Source organism: Globicephala melas, chromosome 20, assembly GCF_963455315.2.
Source record: "Globicephala melas chromosome 20, mGloMel1.2, whole genome shotgun sequence".
In the NCBI taxonomy this organism is placed as follows: Eukaryota; Metazoa; Chordata; class Mammalia; order Artiodactyla; family Delphinidae; genus Globicephala; species Globicephala melas.
Genome location: NC_083333.1, coordinates 38,736,596 through 38,757,868, shown reverse-complemented (window position 1 = coordinate 38,757,868; position 21,273 = coordinate 38,736,596). Strand labels below are relative to the sequence as shown.

Genomic DNA, 21,273 nt, shown 5'->3' with positions numbered 1-21,273 from the left:
CCTCATAAGCCTGGAAAATCTCCCCATGCCCAGTCATTCCCTTCCCTCTTATACTTTTAGGAGTTATTCCCCAAACTACAGGACACTGTCTAAAAGTATGAGCATTTTATCAAAGTCTGGAGTCTCCAAGCTAAGTCAATGATTTCCAATCATTCAGCAGCCACCTGGTACAAACTTGAAGTTGAAGGGATAGAACTATTTCCACATCAGCCTGAAGACATCCTATCTCAAATTCCCACAATATAATTAAAGGTAGGGAGGGAAGAAAATGGGATGATGTCAATAAAACAAATTCAAATCGTGGTCCTATATAGGGTGTAGCAAACACTCCTGTATCACCTTTACAAACTTTATAGTTAAGACTGGGGTCTTAAAAATAGAATTGGGGGCTTCCCTGGTGGCGCAGTGGTTGATAGTCCACCTGCCGATGCAGGGGACATGGGTTTGTGCCCCGGTCCGGGAGGACCCCACATGCCGCGGAGCGGCTGGGCCCGTGAGCCATGGCCGCTGAGCCTGCGCGTCCGGAGCCTGTGCTCCGCAACAGGAGAGGCCACAACAGTGAGAGGCCCGCATACCGCAAAAAAAAAAAAAAAAAAAAAAAAAAGAATTGGGAACCCTAGAATTCTAACCCAAACCTTAAAGACAGGGCTTGGCAACTCTCCCAAACCCAAAATGTATATTTGGGGTCTCTCTCAGATAAGGGTGTTCTGATGATAAAAATGGATTCCTAACTCCAACTCTCCTTTCTTCTCAGGGTCAAACTAAATTCCCCTCACAAAGTCTCTACTGATCCCTCATAAAAGATAGGATTTTTCTTCTTTGTGAACTGTCTTACTAACACTTTGTTATAGCAGTGATCTAGCAATCATCATATTTAGCCTGACTATACTTATTCCTGTCTTTCAGAAGGGCAGTTTGTGTAAAATTTCAGAGTGAGAAAGACTTGGGTTCAAATCCATTAATTACTGGCCAAGTGGTTTCACCTCTCTGAGCTGCAATTCCCTCATTAGAAAAACAGGGCTATCTAGCAATAGATTTACGAGATTAAGTGTCAAAATAAATACGAGTAAAGCATTTAGTATGTCCAAATTGTTCAATACTGCCCCTTCCCCTTTATTTGGGGCAGGGACTACGGCTTATCTTTATAATCAACCCTGCAGCGTAAGGAGCAGCGCCAAGGCTACAGAACTCATCTGGTAAATGGCTGGTGAATAATTTGGCTTAAACACTGGATCCTTGATTTTTGACAAATCCTCGTTACCACCTGTAGGAAAGTTTGATATGAAATATTTTCATGTATCAATATTTACTAGGAACATATTCATGCTAAATAATGTTTTTCCTAGTTATTACTCTCATACAGTAAGGAAGTCGCTCTCTCTCTCTTTTTTTTTTTTTTTTGGCCATGCTGTATGGCATGCAGGATCTTAGTTCCCCAACCAGGGACTGAACCCAGGCACCGGCAGTGAAAACAAGTCCTAGCCACTGGATCATGAGGGAATTCCCGGAAGTCTCATTCCTTAGAGAACCAAAAAGCCTAAAAATTTAAACCCCTTACTCCTGAACAGAATTGGGCCAATGGCGAAAAGGATACTGACCAGAAACTTCTCAATTTCCCATCTAAAAAGTAATTTTCATAAAGGTACAAGGCCCTCAATACAGAATCAGATTTTCCAGTTGCCTATTTTATTCCAAAAGGCTACCAAGCTTGGCTCATATGCCACTGAATACCCGTATGAAATTCTCTCTGTGTGTGACCTGTACTTTTTACTTTCCACTTAAATTCTGAAGAGGAACTCAACTTCAGATAGCTTTTCAAGGCAAGAATAGAGGAGCAACATAACTGTCAGAGAAGAGACAGAGTTCAAGTAAGGAGACCAAAAAGTACAGATGTGTCATCAATCCAAAAACTACTTTCAAAGGCTGAGCAAATTCCATACTGTACACACAAATTCAAGTTAGACTCCAAACTAGCACACAGTCTAATCTGAATGGATCTAATTAATCATTTAAGGTGACTCCAAAGCTACTATGTCCTTATATCTGAAAATTATAAAGTATGCTTTCTGAACAGTTACTAATAAATTTGCTTATTTATTAATACTTATTAATATAAATTTAAGCCACATAACACATCTTTAGCTGAAAAATATTTGATTCAAGGGAAAGGAGACCAAACCCCATTCATAATGAAAGGGTTTGAAGATCTTGTTTTCCTGAAAAACAAATAGCATATTTCCAAAAAAGTATACATTTGTGACAGAGAACATAATTTCTCACTGATTTTCACTCACATGGTAGCTGGGGTTTCTATTAAATTTCCCAAAAGACCAGTAGAGGGAAGAACTTAACAAATAACCCAGCTCTTGAAATACCCATCCACAGTTGGGCTAAAGACCACTTCAAATGTAAATGACATTCTAGTTCTTAAAACCAGCTAAACAGCACTGTGTTGGCAGAAAAATATCTACTCCAGACCCAAAATCCTGCTCCACTATCCATCTGCAAACAAATTAAACCAGAGAAATGAGAATCTGGTAAATCTTACCAGGTTTTCAGTGTAGGTGATATATTTGTCCACATTATCAATAATGTGGAGTGTCAATAGCAAGAAGTGGCACTGTGTTTGAGCTGGGAATGAATGAGACAGTTTTCCCTATCAACAAAAGATAACAAGGATCTCAGTCTAATAAAATACTTTTTATATCTTTTGATGCTACTCTTCTCTTGAATCACAACAAAATTTTATGTTAGAAGCTTATATTTGATTGAGTATACTTTACTAGGAATAAATCTATTATCTTTCTCAAGTATTTTAAATCTATTATTGCAATTTAAAGAATAAAAACATTGTTTCCATGTGAAGGGAATTTCAGGCACCAGAAAATAGGCAGAGTATTTTCTATTGCCACTAAAAATCCTATGTTCTAATATTTACTCAATTCTAAAGAGAAACCTAATTCTGTCTCTTCAGGGTCAGATTATCCGTGATTTCTTTTTCTCACCAGATAGCAATCTCACTCTCCCAGAGATTGTTCTTAGTTTTCCTTTATAACTAACCCTGCAATGCACACACCATTGTCTATATGGCACAAAAGAGATGTTCAATAAACATTTATCAAACTTGTTTCAGTTTTAAAATCAGTTATTGGGAAAGGGAACACATACATACTTTTACGTATTATTTGTTGGTTACAAACAGAGATGGAAAATGGTGATCAAAGAAGCAGTGGTTGCTTGCAACTCAATCTGTTTTTCTGCCTAAACATGATCCAGCCCTTTCTGAACTCAACTACTCCCTTTCCATTATGTCAACAACCCCACATACCCCAAATCCACGGCCTCTTCTTCCCACTGTTTCCTGCCTCTCTCCAATGACATAACATTAATGAGGAACTCCTTTCCCCTCCAAAACTGGAGTAGTCATGCTGTAGTTGCTTGGCCAGGTTACCCACTTCAAGTCTCAGTGTTTGATGCCTCTGGATGAGACCAGCCAGAACATCGCCATGTGATGAGGGAGGGAAAAGACCAGCAGAGAACACAGAAAGCCTCAGCGTTAAACTACTCACAGAAAAAAGATTATAGTTGAAAGGTTAAGGAAATCCAAGTTACTGGGCACTGAGGTGTAAATTCTTCTTTTAGCACATGCATATCAGTAAGTGATGAAAATGAGTTTTATTCAGTAACAGAGAAAACCAAATGTTTGGTAACAGAGAAAACTAAACACTAATGATGATTACAGATACTGAAAAAACTCAGAAGGGAAAAAGAGAAGTATACATTCTTTTGCCTAGGTAACAGTAGTTCTAATAGTCATTTATAGCAATACCATTTGTGCCCAATTACTCTGAAACACAATGACTTAATATCATTTGGTTAATATCAAGTTAATTTGTCATAAAATCACTGTTATATTTGCTTTTATGTTCAGAAATACAGCAAAAAGCCTTAAAAGTATGTTATATTCTTTAATAGCACCAGGTGTATACTGCTTTAAGGTATTTTTCACACACACACACACACACGTATTCAATATATGAAGTCACCATCATCACTACCAAAATTTAAGTTTGATAATGAAGTTGTTAAAAATAATTTTATTGATATGTAATTCATGTATCATAAAATTCACCCATTTAAAGTGTAAAATTTAGTGGGTTTAGCATATTCTCAGAGTTGTGCAACCATCAGCACTATCTAATTTTAGAATATTTCCATTATCCCCCAAGGAAAACCCATCCATTAGCATTCATTCCTCACTGCCCCTTTCTACCCAGTCCCTGGAAACCTGAACTATATTATCCATAGATTTGCTTATTCTAAACTTTTCATATAAATAAAATCATACAACATAAGGGTCTTTTGTGATTGGTTTCTTCCACTTAGCATAATATTTTCAAGATTCGTGCATGTTGTATTTACCAGTAAGTCATTCTATTTTATTGCTGAATAGCATTCCATTGTATAGTTGTACCACATTTTGTATATCTATCCATCAGTTGATGGATATTTTGGTTGCTTCCACTTTTTGGCTATGATGAATAGTGCTGCTGTGAACAATCTTGTACAAGTTTTTGTGTGGACATATTTTCATTTCTCTTAAGTATGTGTTGGTCATGTGGTAGCTCTATATTTAACATTTTGAGGAACTGTCAAACTGTTTTCCAGAGGGGCTGTGCCACTTTATAACCCCACTAGCAGTGTAGGAGATTTCCAATTTCTCCATATCTTCTCCGGCACTTACTGTGTCTTTTTCATTTTAGCCATCTGAGTAGGTGTGAAATGGTATACCACTGTGGTTTTGTGGATAACAAGTTTTAAGTATATCTACATAATCCTCTAGAGATCATATCTGGAGGCAAAGATTTGCCCTCTAGGTAAAATCTGAAGGAGCATAATTCGTTAAGAGTTGCTTAGGTCCAAAGCAAATGGAACAGCAGCATCCTAGTTCAGAGTTCTCTTTTCAGTACTGTTGCTCACAAACTTATCATTATTCCTTAAGTTGCTTTAACTTTTCAGACTACAATAGAACATACAGGCTCATCCCAGAATCTCTGCCACAGTGCATCACTGTGATGAATGCATGTGTATAGAAGCAGAAAACCAGTTGAAAGCTACAAAACATAAATTAGGTAGAATCATTTTTATTCACTTTGGAATTGTGTGTCAAGATAAAGAACAGAGTTAGAAATACATAGTATGAGAATACAGGGTTTACCAGCAACCTTAGCTCCCAAAGGGTCTGTTTAAAGTTACCTCGGCTCACAAAAGCAGACAGCTTCCCTAAACAGATGCAGAGTTTTCCAAGGTTAACTAGGTTGTGAGAGCAGGGTGTAAGGAACCTATTCTCAACAAAAGCAGAGGTGGTGGGTATATAAGATTTAACAGGTGAAAAGGCTCGAATCATGCTCAGTTGTTGGAAGACTGGCCAAATGATGTCAATTCTCTTATTAGACAAAACAGTCCCAAAGAAAATGGTATCCCACAGTGTACAAAATATCACTGAACCTAAAATTTTCACCTCTCTGATACAGGTTATTAAAATACAACTACAATATGCTTTAGTTCTGAGATACATTCCTCTCTTCACACTTGCTTTTGCTTCTCAAAGAATAATCTCTTCAGAAGTGAACTGTGCTATTTAAGTCAACATTTATGAAGCTTTGGGATTCATAAATACTTTATGATTTTCCTAACCTGTTTCACATCTTTACAATAATCAATTTATGGTTTTCTAAGTATAAACATTCTATAAACACCCAAAATATACAGCACCTATGAAATATCTTCATTGGTATCTGATCTTAGGGATTTCACTTCTTAGAAAGGTCCTTTTCTTTTAGCCCTAGAATTATCTTTTCTCACTTTGCCTTTTTAATTTTGTTTTTACTTCTGCGCTGCCCCCCCCCCAACACCTGCACTGAATATCAAAGTTGCACTGAAAAAGGAATACAGTTACATTTCATCAGATCTGCAGTGGCTTCCCAGAGGTTCAATTGGCTTTGGTGTGCTTACTGTCCTGATGTTACATGTGCCAAGCATACAGAGAATCAAATGCATCGAGAGGCAAAAAAATCTGACCAGTCAATAGTGAACCTTCAAGTGGAAAGTAGTCCAAACTTGAATGAAGTTTATGTGAAGTCCAAAAATGATCATTCCTTCTATCACCAAACAATTTCTCAGAAAATACTTCAATTCAGAAGTATTAGACAAAGTTTAGACAAAGTTAACTAAACCATGTAGTAGTTATAGATTCTATTCTGTACAATTCAGAATAGAGAAATCACTAATGGCTGCTATAGGCTTGATTTGTTTTAGTTCAGTCATTTATAAAGCTCAGGAAACCACTACTTTTACAGATAAAACATACCTTCGTATTTCTTTTTTTAAAAAATGTACTGAAGTACAGGGGTTTTCATACTGAAGCTACCTTAGCAAAAAGAAGAGGCAGGCTGAAAGCATTCTTTCCTCTGATGGAGATACTGATTCTTTGTACAAGTTAAAGGAATTTCTCAAAGCTGCTTTACAGTACCAGATTTTGATATTGGATTGGACTACCACAGATGGTTTTGAAATTGCAAGGAAATTGTACCCAACACTAAGGAGGAATAAGAAGGCATCTTTTCAATGTGCTACTTCCCTAGTGTCAATGAGAACCTGTGGGAGCCTGTGTGGAAAAGAAGGAAAGGTACAGGCCTGGGTCACAAATTCAAATGTTTAGAGGGATTTGGTAGGTAATGTAATGAGTCTCACAGGCTTATGTAAGAGAAGAGATGAAGTGGAAACCATATCTAATTGGAGAATGAGAACATGCCTTTCTAAAGAGAAGGCAACTAATCAGCTTTACCCAACTGTTATGTTGATATGCAGGCCCAATGTTCTCAGATGTTTCAATTTTTCAAGATAAGCCAAAGCCTGAATGATATAATATCTCATTTTAAAAAGTTGGGAACCAACTGAAATTAAAGGAGAAAAAAACTGACACTACAAAGACCAGGCAAAATACAGCTGACGCTTGAATAACATGAGTGTGAATTGTGCAGATCCACTGATATGTGGATTTGTTTCAACAGTAAATACTATAGTACTATATGATCTGGGGTTGGCTGAATCCACAGATATGGAACCACAGATAGGGAGGAACCTCAGATATGGAGGGCCAACCATAAATCATACACAGATTTTCGACTGCCTGGAAGGGTTGGCACCACTAACCCCCGTGTGGTTCAAGGGTCAATTGTACATCTGTGGGACAATTTGTGATCTCTAGTTTATGTACCGGAGGCTAGTGAGGAGAGCCCCTTAGTGGCACAAATAAAAGAGAGTAAGACTGGAAGAATCCTGAGTGGGTAATAAGGCACCAAGAAAGCAAAAGCAAAACCAAAACACACCAGCATTAAAATAAGGCACCGACCACTGTGCTGCTACAAATTTACCTCTGGGAAAGAGAATATTCTTTGGAGTTTGAAATTTAAACCTTGCAAGACTAAAGAAATGGTTTCCATTGTTATATTCATTAGCAGATATGTTCTTTAAAAAGATATGCAAGATAAAGTGGCACGAAGGTAGAGACGGAAAAATGTTTAGTTTCAAAGTCAACTTTAACTTATAACTAAGTCAACAAAGGTAGAAGATGAATACTAATGTTTATTGAGCACTCAGGCATATCAGAACTAACATATATAAAAATGAATCATACATTGGGTTATCCCTTGAGGAATGGAAGGCTTACCCTTGAAGATTTCAAAATGTATGAAATTATCACTTTTAAAGAGGATTGAACTGCTAAAAAGAGCCAAAATGTCTAATTAGGTTTTTCATCTCTGAAAATCAAGCTGGGTCTTAATATCTGTGTATTAATGACTCTCTTCACAAAATATCTTAGAAAATTTGAGAAAAACGAGTGAATAGTGAGATGTACACAGCACCAAAGGGCAGGGGGATAAAAAATCACCACAAATAAGGGTGACCACATAGCTCCTTTTTGAGAGATTACTTGTGCTTAATAAAGATAAGGGCATGTTCAGGATCCTGCCTACACTAGTAAGTTTACCACTAACATATTATTTCTCTGGAAAATTTTAATGGTGAAAATTTGATGAAAGATGCAAACTAGGGATTACTAATATAGGGTTGAATGTACTTACCTATTATCTCAGATTCATAATAATCCTGTGTGCCTTCCTGGAAGACAAGACAGGGTGTCTTTATGATTTTAGAGCATAAATTTGGAAAATGGTAGGTCCATTTGTATGGTAAGTTCATGTCCGTCAAAGAGGAATGAAAAATAGGACCTACCTCCTCCTCTTAGGGATTACTTAGCTGTGTTGTACCAAGGTCAGTTAAAGTCTCCTTAGAAATTCTAAGGGCAGGGAAAAGTAACTATAAAAAATTCAGTACTGTGCATTTTTTTGTTTATATATTTATAGCATTCTGTTTCAAGATTCTACCACTTGCATTGAGAACAGTATAAAGAAAGATGAAAAGCCTACATTTTAACCAAATAGAGAACACTACCAAAAAACAAACAAAATAACAAACTTATACCACATCTGTTCTTTGTTTAAGAACAGCCCACCTAAGATGGGCTTTTGATCAAGGTGAACAAATAAACTTACATGCATTCATTAATCACACCAGCTAAAGACTTTTTTCCCAGACCAGGGATCACAGATATATTCTATATTAATGGATAAGGTAGTTCAATATAAGAAATCCTTAATTTTGTATTTTCATTTTGATGATAATCTAAAAAGGAGTAATAATAAATATTTGAGATCATTTAGATGAGAACACAGAAATGTTTACAACATAACTGGGGACTTAAAATGAAATTGACTGGTTTGTACCAAACAAAGGCCAAACAATACCACAATATCACATGTATTTGAAAGTTTTTCAGTAGTCTTAAGAGAACAGAGTTTCTCAACCTCAGCACTACTGATCAACATTTTGGGCCAGGTAATTCTTTGTTGCAAGGAGCTTTTCTGTGAATTGTAGGATGCTTAGTGGCACACTTAGTCTCTACCCACTAGGTGCCAGTAGCACCATCTCCCTAGTTGTGATAATCAAAAATGTCTCCAGACATTGCCAAGTGTCCCCTGGGGGACAAAATCTCCCCAGATGGAGAATCACTGCAAAAGAGAAAAGTGATGAGAGAACAGAGGCAACACAAGGTGCACAGGAGAATAAACATGTCAAATTCAAATGAATCAGTTGTAATAATTTCTCCTACTCTCAAACTGAGAGCACCATCACTAAAACATTACCATCCATCACATTAATGTTGTCAATGCGAATTTTATTAGTTCCGTATTTTTGCTCAGATTTATTTTGTAAATCTGTTTTGCTCTGATAGAATTTTTTCCCCTTAAAAAGCAAGTCTATACATGATTCAACTTTGAATCACACTTTTCCTGGTTCATTTTTTTCTAATTGAAAGGGAAGTCAAGAAACTTCTTTCAACTAAAAATGTAATCTTTCTAATTGTTCTTTTTTGGTGCCTAAAGTTTCCTCTGGAATCTTTTCATTTTTAAAAAAAATTTTATTTTATATTGGAGTATAGTTGATTTATAATGTGTTAGTTTCAGGTGTACAGCAAAGTGATTTAGTTATACATATATCAATTCTTTTAATTTATCATACACAATTCTTAACCAAAGAAATTCTCAAGAGCCCAAAATGGTAGATAATGTATTTAGATGCTAAATATCTTTGTTAATTCCTCCAAACAAACAAAACAAAAACAAAACCCCAAATCTGAACTACACACACACCAAAAAGCTGGAAAAGTTACTGGATAAGCAATATTCACTGTTGCATTTGTCTTTCTTGACAGATGATTCTTTGAAGTAGTAAGGTAATTGCTAATATATCTTGTCCATATATATGCTCTCTAGATTTCTCTTCCTCAAATCAAGTAGAGCTGACAATATATTAAAACAATGTCCAAAGTTGTATAAAAAGTTGAAAAGCTGTCTTCAATATAACTCTATCAGTGGAAGAATCTTAAACTGGTTAGGTGTAGTTAAATGTGGAAAAAGTATAAGACCACAACCAGCTTACAAACTATTCCTGTGCCAGTAAAAGAAAACTTAGTCAAAGCTCGCCTTTTATGTGCACTAAAATCTTATGGTTGGTTGGAAGATGAAACAAAGGTTAAAAAAAAAAAAGTTGGTTTGACAGGTCCAGCATATGAGAGCATTCCAGTAATGCTCATAAATCTTACAAATTTAACAACTACAACCATTGTATCCCCAAAGACTTAGCAAGTTCTGCTAAAGTCACCTAAGATCAAATGGCTCAAAATTCTTTAATAAGTTAGAATTGTTCTAGAGATGTAAAGATTCATTTCCTCCTTCTAAAATCCCCCAAGGGAATTATTGCCGCCTTCTTTATGCCAGTACTAGTTAGGAATAAGTTCCTTTTCTAAATCAGTGAAAGAAAGAAAAAAAAGAAAGAAAGAAAAGAATAGAATAGAAAAGAAAAGAAAAAGACCATAAAGAAGGTGTAATTCATTTTTCAGCAAGCTCTTCAACATGCAGCATCAGAATTTTCTGTTGAAGTTAAAATAGCATCTAACTTGATTTTCCTCCTCAAAATTTATCTATCCTCCAAGGTATACCAAGTAACAAAATGACTTACTGATAGGAAATAACCAATACAGCATGAATTCTTAGATACAGAAGAGGAAATGACCACAGTCTGAGATAACTATTCAAACTTTAACAAGTTCAGAAAGGGGGAGAAAGGGAAACAAAGCTCCCAGTGATCCTTAGTTGAAAAATACAAATTTAGAAACCACTCAAAGCCAAAAATTTTATGCACGATTTATGAAGCTCACAATTCTTCACTCTACATACAATCTTGGAAGGATGAGGTCAATGTCAGGACTCTGTCACTGGAGAAAAGTCAAATCAGTCAGATGACCTCAGATAAAGACAGGCAGATACAAGAAACCATAGTCAACAAGTTTTTTGGGGTACACTCATAAAATGCAATAGTTATAACAAATAAAGTATCTTTTTCTTTGTTAGAAATTAACTGTTCCTCACCTGCTTGTGTGCATGATCATAGGAGTTGATATGGTTGTCAAATTCCTGATGTTTCTGATATTGCTTATCACAGAGTTCACAGTAAAAGTTGGCTCTGAGGTCTTCCAACGCTTTGGCAATTGCCTTCTCTTTATCAACATAATCCTGTAAGAACCACAAAATAGAACAAAAAATGACTTGGTAGAGTTTTAAGTGAATGTTATAAAAAAGTTGTCTTCCCTGAAGAGGGAAAAAGGGCTTTTCATAACATTTAATGGTACCAGTTAAAGTCAGACAGAGCAGAAGTAGCAATATGGTGCGGTAATTAGCGTGTGGTTATACTAACGGTTGTCTTCAAACAAAGTTCAGAGTTTAATTTTACTTTCTCTTTTGGCAGTGTGGTGGACTAGATACTGTGGCATTCCCTACTCCTATCCCTGGCTAAAAACCCCTCAACTAACCAGATATATAAAACACAATTTTCACTGCACTGCAGGAACCACAGAGAGAAAAGTAAATCCCCAAGAAGCGCAATCAGAGAAGAAAAAACAAAATTTAAAAATCAGCTATGACCTGAAACTGAAATCAGAGCTGTGATGGGCAAGTGCTCTCCTTAGGACACGTGGGTGACACTCGTGCTTGAGGTTTAAGCAAGGTGGGGGAACTAAACTTGAGAAGCCTCACTAGTAAGGAAAAGAACCTGGAAGTAGGCTGGAAATCCCAGGATCTCTGGGTCTTGGCAGTGGGAATAAAATATATTCTCAGAAAGCATCCTCAATTTTGGTCCCAAATTTTTTCCTAGATTAGGATCAATAAAATATGAGTTACAATCAAAGATTACTATACACACAAAAGGAAATAAATCTATCACAAGCAAGAGTCACAAAAAATAAGCAATAGATTTAGTTCCCAAGAACTCAGATTTTGGAATAGTCTGTTACAGAATATAAAGTAACTATAAAATGTTTAAAATATAAAATGGAATTACAAAAATTAGCAAACATAAAACACTAAAAAATCAAAACCAAAAAAATAGGCAGACTGCAGAAAGAACCAAATGAGATTTTTACAACTGAAAAACCTAATTGTAAAAAATAAACAAAAAAATTCACCAACTATCTAGGGGATGGGTTAAAAGACAGTCAAGATACAGCTCAAAAAAATGTAGCAGGGTGGTGAAAACGTTCTGCTATTAGATTGTAACAATGGTTGCATGACCTTGTGGAATATACTAAAAACCACTGAACTGTACACTTTAAAAGGGTGAGTTTTATAGTAAGTGAATTATATTTCTATTGATATAATGGCTGAGAATTTTTCAGAACTGATGAAAGACATGACTCCGGAGGTACAGGAAGCACAGGTATACCACACAGGCTAAATAAAAATAAGCACCTAGAAACACTCACTGAGTCCCATAACTATGGGAGCAAAGACAATGAAATCATACTACTACCCAGAAAAAAATTAAGGATCACCCACAATCAGATTGACAGAAGATTCAAAAGCAACATCAAAAGATGGAAGATAGTATGCTTTGGTGTGTGAGAGAAAACATTTTCATTTGTATACCAAATGAAAATATTTTTCAGAAATGATGAAATAAAGGTACTTCCAGATAAAAAGAGAATTTACCACCTACAGATTCATTAAAAAGGAACTTCCTAAAGCAGTATTTCTGAAATCATAGATTGTGACCCACTAGTGGGTCATGACATTGATTTCGTAGATTGTAACAGGCAGAAAAAAAGGAAAAAAAAAAAGAGTAGAAAAATACAGAGGATATTTCACATAATAAAGGTAAATACTGTCTTCTAAAACTTTTGTTTCAGTTGTGTTTGTGTGGTTGTAATACTAAAAATATTCTTACTGAGGACTTGAAAGTCACTGTTTTAAGGAAGGAAAATGATGCCAGACAAAAGGTCTGAAATACTAAAAGTGGTAAGAAATGAAATTAATAAATATACAGATTAATAATCACAACAGTAACACCACCACCTAGCTTGCAGGATGGAAAAGAGTTAAAAAAAAATGCTAGCAGACACAGCCATAGATAATAGGAAAGGGTGTTTGAAATTAAAGCGTTCTAGAGTCCTTCTACTGATTGAGATGGAGTTAACTTTAGACTTTGTTAAATTAAGCATAATTTGTATTAGAATTCCAAGGGTTGTTATCAGAAAAATAGGAGTAGCAAAGGGGGAAAGATTAAGATAACTTCAATTTTATAAAGGTAAGACAGACAACAAAAAACAGGAAAATAGAAAGTAAAAAGATGTAAGAAACAGATTTATAAGTAATCACAAGAAATGTAAAGTATTAAAATAAAATACTGTCAGAAAAACAAATCCAACTACATGCTGATTATAAGAGATATCCCTAAAACATGAGGACTTAGAAAGTTGAAAGTTAAAGGACAGAAAACGATATGCCAGGCAAGTTACTAACCACAAGAAGCTGGAGTAACTATTAACGTTCAACTTTTTAGACTTTATAGCAAAAAGCATTACTTGAGACTGTGGCCAGCTATGGGGTTAAACACTACAAGATTGTTCTCCAAATAAGATGCACTGCTAATTTTGAAAAGCCAACACAGATATGTTGGTCATCTATTAGTCTTAATGAGGTTTTGGCTCAAAACTGTGGGACTGATCCAAAGAAGTGGTCCAATTTGCCTCAGCAGTTCCACTTAAAAACTAGACATCTCAAAGCAAGTTGAGAATATTCATTTGCTATAAAGCAGCACAGAAGAATGAGAAGGGGAAAGGAATGATAAATGATTCCTTGCTAGCCTTCTACAGCAGGGTAGATAAGTAGCTCCTTCTAGTTAACAGACCTAAAGATAAATCTCATTTCAAAGGCTCTACAATCTGCCTTTCTTTTATTCAGTTTAGTATCTTTTGGATACACTTTCAAAGCATCTCTATCATCTAACATCTCTCCACTATTTCTCACATGAGCTATTTAATCAGTATGCAAGAGAAGGCTGATGTATTTTGTGGAATGCCAGTATTGAACTCATTTGGATAAATTAGTTAAAATTGAAAAGTGAATATATAACACATTATGATTTTTTTCCCTATTCGATCCTTCTCAATAGTTTTCTCTCAGCATCCTGGGCAATTTCATGTTGTCTGGCTATTAAGCTCCGCAATGGGAGAGGCCACAACAGTGAGAGGCCCGCGTACCGCAAAAACAGAAAACAAAAAAACCACATACAATCCAATTAAATATTGATTATAAGAGATTCTTTATTGCATCTCAAGTCTTTCAAAGGGAATCACATTCTTTCTTAAATACTTTCTTTGAAATTTCTTTTAGAAGAGTCTTCTGGTGGCAAATTTTATCCAAAAATTTATCTATTTTTAATCTCTACTCTTTTTTTTTTTTTGCGGTATGCGGGCCTCTCACCATTGTGGCCTCTCCCGTTGCAGAGCACAGGCTCCGGACGCGCAGGCTGAGCGGCCATGGCTCACGGGCCCAGCCGCTCTGTGGCATGTGGGATCTTCCCGGACCAGGGCACGAACCCGTGTCCCCTGCATCGGCAGGTGGACTCTCAACCACTGCGCAACCAGGGAAGCCCTAATCTCTACTCTTAAAGATATTTTTGCTGGGTGTGCAATTCTAGGTTGATGGTTGTTTGCTCTGAGCACATTCAACATTCCATTAGATTATAACAGAATTGACACTGTATTCTGACTTCCATGTTACTACAGCAGTTCTTCAAAGATTGTGTATTTTTTATGGTATTGTACAGTTTTACCAGGACATGTCTACATGTAGACTTCTTTTTTATCTTGCTCGAGATTCATTAGGCTTCCTGAATTTGTGAGTTGTGTCTTTCATCAAATTCTGGGATCTCCTCTTTGAACACTGCCTCTGCCCTATTCTTTTTCTTTCTTTCGTTCTGGAACTCTGTCTAGACACATTAGAGCTTCTCATTCTTTATCATCTAACTCTTCACGTATTTTCCATTTCTCTCTCTTTCTTTCTTGCCCTCCCTCTCTCCATTTTTTCCTGCATCCTGATACTTCTTCAGATGTGTTACAATTTAATATTCAACTCTGTGCAAAATGCTATTAAATCCTCCCATTGAGTTTTTATATGGTCTCTTGCCCTTTACTCATGATCTCAATCCCTTTTTATTCTTAAACATATTAAATATGCTTGTTTTACACACTGTAATCTGAGCTGACAACTCCAATATCTTAAGTCTTAAGGGGTCTGACTCTACTCTTCTTTTTTCTCCATTAACTCTAGCCCATAGTGTCTAGTTTCTCAGTTGGATTTGTGATATGACTATGATCTTCTGTTTTGGGGAGCTTTATCTAGGATTTCTTTTCTTTTTTTTTTTTTGGCTACGTGGCTTAGTTCCCCAACCAGGGTGTGAACCCAGGCCACAGCAGTGAAAGCGCTGAGTCCTAACCACTGGACCACCAGGGAAATCCCTAGCTAGGAGTTTTTTGAAGCCTAACTTGTTCTAAAGAAGTTTGAATTTTCTTCTTCCCAAGGGCCTGAGACCACTTTACCATATATTTCATTTACTCTTAAAATGTCATAATTTTATGTCCCACTAAAAAAAGAAAAGAAAAAACTTCTCAGCCATCATCTCTTGGAATCTATCCCATTTCTCTCTCCTGTTGGGACTTTAGTAATATTGTATTAAGCTGTCTGGATATTACCCCATTGATCTTGGATAGTCTGTTCTGTTTTTTTACTTTTTCTTTCAACTTCAGTTTGGATAATTTATATTGACTTGTCTTCAAATTTACTGATTCTATCTTCTGCTGTGTCTAGTCTGCTGATAAGCTCATGGAGAGAATTCTTCATCTCTGATACTGTGTTTTTCCTTTCTCCCTGGGTGATTTAATCCATTTCCGTGACTTCATCAATATGCTAGACATCCCCAGTCCAATTATTTCTTGCTGAGACCAACAAAAGAATGCAGAAATAAAGAGGAAAAGAAGTGGGGAAAAGGGAGGTGGAAAAAATAGAAAGGACAAAATGAGATGGCAGATTTAAATCCAAATATACTGGAAATGACACTACCTATATTTAGATTAAATACTCCAATTAAGAGAGACTGGGGTGGGGGGAAAGATATTGGAAGACTAGATAAAACACCTACAAATAATCCAACTAAATGTTGATTATAAAAGCTAAAAGAGGGGCTTCCCTGGTGGCGCAGTGGTGAGAGTCCGCCTGCCGATGCAGGGGACATGGGTTCGTGCCCCAGTCCGGGAAGATCCCACATGCCGCGGAGCGGCTGGGCCCGTGAGCCATGGCCGCTGAGCCTGCGCGTCCAGAGCCTATGCTCCACGACGGGAGAGGCCACAGCAGTGAGAGGCCCGCGTAACACAAAAAAAAAAAAAAAAAAAAAAAAAAAAAAGGCTAAAAGAAAAAGGGTGGAAAAAGACATCAGAAAATACACTAACCAAAATAAAGCTATCAAAATTGATATCAGACAAAAGAAACTTTAAGGCAAAAATATCACTTTATAATAACAGGCTCAATCTATTAACAATTATAAAGTTGTATGCAGCTTCAAAATATATAAGCAAAAATGCCAAAGCTATAAGAAGAAATGGAAAAATCCACCATCAGTGGGAGATTAACATTCCTCTCTCAGTAACTGATAGTTCAAGCAAGCAAAAAAATTTAGTAAGAGTATAGCTGATTCAAGGAATACAATTAACAGTCTCAAAACAAATAGGATATGTGTAAAACTGCAGCCAACAACTAGAGGATACATATTCTTTTCAAGTAAACACAGAGCATTTAAGAAAACTGACCACTTTAACACATTTCAAACAACTGGTATTATTCTCTGTATTACAATTAAATTAGAAGTCAGTAATACAATAATCAGGGGAAAAAACAGTCACATATTTGAAAATTAAGAAATACTTTTAAATAACTTAGTAAAGAAGAAATCATAATCAAGTAGAAAATATTTCAAACTGAGAGATAAAAATGACACACCTCAACTCCTAAGATGTAGCTGAAATGGTAATACTGAAGTGAAATGGGAGGGGAGGGGGAAAGGGAGGTAGAGGGTGGAAGCAAGGAAAAGGAAAGAAGGGAAGGAGGGAGGCAAGGACGGTGTAAAAACTGGAAAAGATGATGCTGAAATGTCACTATCTGCAGACAGTATGTACAAAATCCAACAAACTCTTCAGATAATAAACTCTTACCAAACACTAGTAATGGAAGCTTGCTGGATACATAAAAAACAAACTAACAGAAAACAACAATACCAGGATTTCTGGTATGAATGTGGCAACACAGGAAAACAACTTTCTTTTTCTCTTGAATACCACACAAAAGCAAAATAGTGATATGATCTGGAGAATGAGAAAAGGCATAAGAGAAGTATGTGAGGAGAAATGAAGCAGAAGCCATTCAAGGCCAAGTGAGCAGTGAAAAAAGGCCAGCAGTAGCAGATTTTCAGAAAATGACAGCAAAAACATACTTCAAGTATGATAAACGGCTCACTTGAAGTGATACACCTACATCTCTTGCACTCATCAAGAATTTCTGAGATCTAGAAAAAGCAGAGGGAAGAACTTGGATTGGAGCAATGGGAGACATCCCTTCAAACATACAAATATCCAAATCCCTTCAAATATACAGGCCAAAAACCCAAAACCAAAACAAAAAACCCCCACCACATGCCTTGATCTACATGTTGAAGGGGCACATTTTGTGCCAATGAAAACAGTCCCAAAACAGCGGTCATAATCAACACTGCAGTAAAGTTATTGAATCTTAAAGGTAAAGAAAGACTCCTCTGAGCAGCTAGGTAAAACCATCAAAGGGAGAAATTAGCCCAGCCTTCAATTTCTTCAGGATTATATTCAATTCCTTCAGGATTATATTCAATTCCAGAAGCCAGTGGTACAACATTACAAGATATCTAAGGAAAGAAAGTATTAACCAAGGATTTTGTAATGTACATATATTTATATATGTGATTGAATTATTTTTATAGGTTCATATAACATATGAGATTATATAATCTCATATTATAAATATATAATATAAAATATAATCTCATATATTATATATATTTTATATATATATAAATAATTCAGGAAATATTGTTTGTACAACCCCCTTTAAAGAAGTTACTAGGAAATAAACAGCAGAAGTGATGAGGAAAAACTCAACAGAAGGACTGGAAGGCTGCTTTGAATACATTTACATGTAGAATTGAGGTTAAAAGAAGTGGGGCTACTAGGGTATCAGATTACAATGTACATGTTACACGCCCTCACAAGAAAGAAATGGTATAACTAATATAAGATGGGGAGGGTGGTAGAGATAAGTAAATGGGAATTAGAATTTGCCTTTCGTTACAACTATAATAGACGTAAAAAAGAACTCCATTTAAAACTGAAAATTATGTAAGTATTATACAACCATATTTAATTGTATGCTACATACACACTAAGTTTACTGATATTAGGTGGTAGACGAAATGAAAGGGAGGAAAAGAGGAAACAAGGAAACTTTCTCCTGCTTACAGTATGAAAATGATGGATACTCTCTAAAAGAAATAAAGAACGAAAGGTAATTTTGTTAAGTTATAAAGGTAATTAAAACAAAAATATAATCCAACCTATATCCACCTATCTATATCTATCCATCTATCTATAGCTTTATCTACCTTACACTCAGAGGAGAAAAACAGAGCACAGAGTCAGCGACTTAAAAAGATAAATATGAACTAAACATATCTGTCACATAAAATATAAAATATTAACTAAAAAAAATTTTTCATACTGTAACACAAAGCAAAACCCAACTCTATGATGATCATAAGAGGCACATTCAAAACAGGGTGATTCAGAAAGACTCAAAAGGATGGAGACATACTAAGCAATACATATACAAAAAATGAAAGCAGGAGTCAGGGTTTTTCAATCAAGGTAGAATTTACATTAAAAGCTTTAAACAAGATAAAGGTACATAATGTCAATGAGGTCAACTCATGGTATCTAAAAATCTTAATATCTAACTATCATAATCTAGCAGCAACATCCATAAAACAGAAATTAGAGGAGATTCAAGGGAAACACATGAACATACTAAAGCAAGGAGACTCAAATCATCTCATTACATGACAGGTCAAAGAGATAAAAAATAAACAAGGATACAGAACACCTTAAGGATATTTTAACACAGTTATGTGCCTGAAAATAGGGCATACATCTTTTATAAAAGTACTCATAGAACACTCACCCCAAAAGACCCTACTAGGCTACAGAGGAAACCATAATAAATCCCCCAAAGAAGAAATAATATGAGCAACATATATGAACACAGTACAATGAAACTGGGAATTAACATTTTTAAAAAGGCCTTTCTACAAATCTGAAACTAGAATATCTAGGGAAAAAATGATAACGACAACATTATATATCAATATACACAGGCTACAGGTGAAGCAGTGTTTAGGAAAAACACACGGGTTTAACTACTTTAAAGCAATCAAATAATAACAAATAAAAGCCATACCCTGGATAAACTCTCATACGTGTATACCAGGAAATATATGAATCCATTTATATAAAAGTCAAAAACAGTTAAATTAAACAATACACATTTAGGGATATGAAACACATGGTAAAACCATCTTAAAAAGGAAGAGAAAATAAAAGAGTTGATAACACTTTCTAATTCATTCCATGAGACCAGTATTACCCTGATACAAAGACATCACAAGAAAACTACAAACTAACATCTCTTATAAATATAGATGCAAAAATCCTGAACAAAATGCTAGCAAACCAAATCCAGCAGCATACTAAAAAGATTATACACCATGACCATGACCATGACCAAGTAGGATCTATCCCAGGAATGCAAAGGTGGTTCAACATATGAAAATGAAATCTATATAATATACCACATTAATGGGGGTGGGGGGAACCTCATGTTATTTTTTTCATAGATGCAAAAACAGCATTTGACAAAATGTATCACCCTTTCATAAGAAAAACACTCAACAAACTACAAATAGAAGGGAACTTCCTCAATCTGATAAGGGCATCTATGAAAACCCCCCAGCTAACATCATACTTAAAAGTTAAAGACCCCCCTTTTCACGAAGATGGCGCCGAAAGCGAAGAAGGAAGTCCCTGCCCCTCCCAAAGCCAAAGCCAAAGCAAAGGCTTTGAAGGCCAAGAAAGCAGTGCTGAAAGGCGTACACAGCCACAAAAAAAAGAAGATCTGGACGTCACCCACCTTCCGACGGCCCAAAACACTGCGGCTCAGGAGGCAGCCCAAATATCCTCGGAAGAGCGCCCCTAGGAGAAACAAGCTTGACCACTATGCCATCATCAAGTTCCCCCTCATCACCGAGTCAGCCATGAAGAAAATAGAAAACAACAACACACTGGTGTTCACTGTGGATGTCAAGGCTAACAAGCACCAAATTAAACAGACTGTGAAGAAGCTCTATGACATTGACGTGGCTAAGGTCAACACCCTGATCAGGCCTGATGGAGAGAAGAAGGCATATGTTCGACTGGCTCCTGACTATGACGCTTTGGATGTTGCCAACAAAATTGGGATCATCTAAACTGAGTCCAGCTGACTAATTCAAAATATAAAAGTTTTCACTTAAAAAAAAAAAAAGTTAAAGACTGAAAGCTTGCCCATTAAAATCAGAACAAAGATGTCTCTTCCCCTCTACGACAGAGCTATCTGCTCTTGTCATTTCTACTCAACATTATATTGGAAGTTCTAAGCAGGGCGATTAGACATGTTAAAAAAAAAAAAAAAAAAGGCATCCAGATGGGAAAGCAGACGGGAGAAAGAAGAAGTAAAGCTATCTTTTTTCACAGATGATATGGTATTATATGTAATAAACCCTAAAGAATTCACCAAAAAAACCTACTAGAGCTGCTAAATGAGTTTAGCAAAGTTGTAGGATACAAGATCAATATAAAAATATCACAGTAGCATAAAAAATGAGAATTCTTAGGATTAAATTTAACAAAAGAAACAGAGCTTAAAAAAACATTATTGAAAGAAATAAAGAAGATGTAAATAAATGAAAAAACATCCTATGTTCATGGACTGGAAGACTTAACATTGTTAAGATGGCAATACTCCCCAAACTGATCTACTGATTCAACATAATCTTTATCAGAATCCCAGCTGACTTCTTTGTAGAAATTGACAAGCTGATTCTAAAATTCACATAGGATTACAAGGGACCAAGAACAGCCAAAAC

At 35.9% G+C, this 21,273-nt stretch overlaps 1 protein-coding gene and 1 pseudogene across 11 annotated transcripts in view; one reads left to right on the top strand and one right to left on the bottom strand.

The window, feature by feature from the left end:
- Positions 1-21,273, bottom strand: part of GPATCH8 (G-patch domain containing 8) — a 98,409-nt gene that overhangs the window by 11,080 nt on the left and 66,056 nt on the right. For 9 of the 11 annotated variants that reach the window (XM_060290248.1, XM_060290252.1, XM_060290249.1 and 6 more), the window contains 2 exons: positions 11,055-11,198; positions 8,148-8,184 (listed from right to left, as the gene is read on the bottom strand). In XM_060290248.1, the coding sequence (XP_060146231.1) occupies positions 8,148-8,184; positions 11,055-11,198 (181 nt within the window). Of the gene's footprint in view, positions 1-3,328; positions 3,398-8,147; positions 8,185-11,054; positions 11,199-21,273 lie in introns of those variants that run through there. The other 2 variants (XM_030848979.2, XM_060290257.1) reach the window with 2 other exon arrangements.
- On the top strand, positions 20,140-20,663 carry LOC115848320 (large ribosomal subunit protein uL23 pseudogene; annotated as a pseudogene).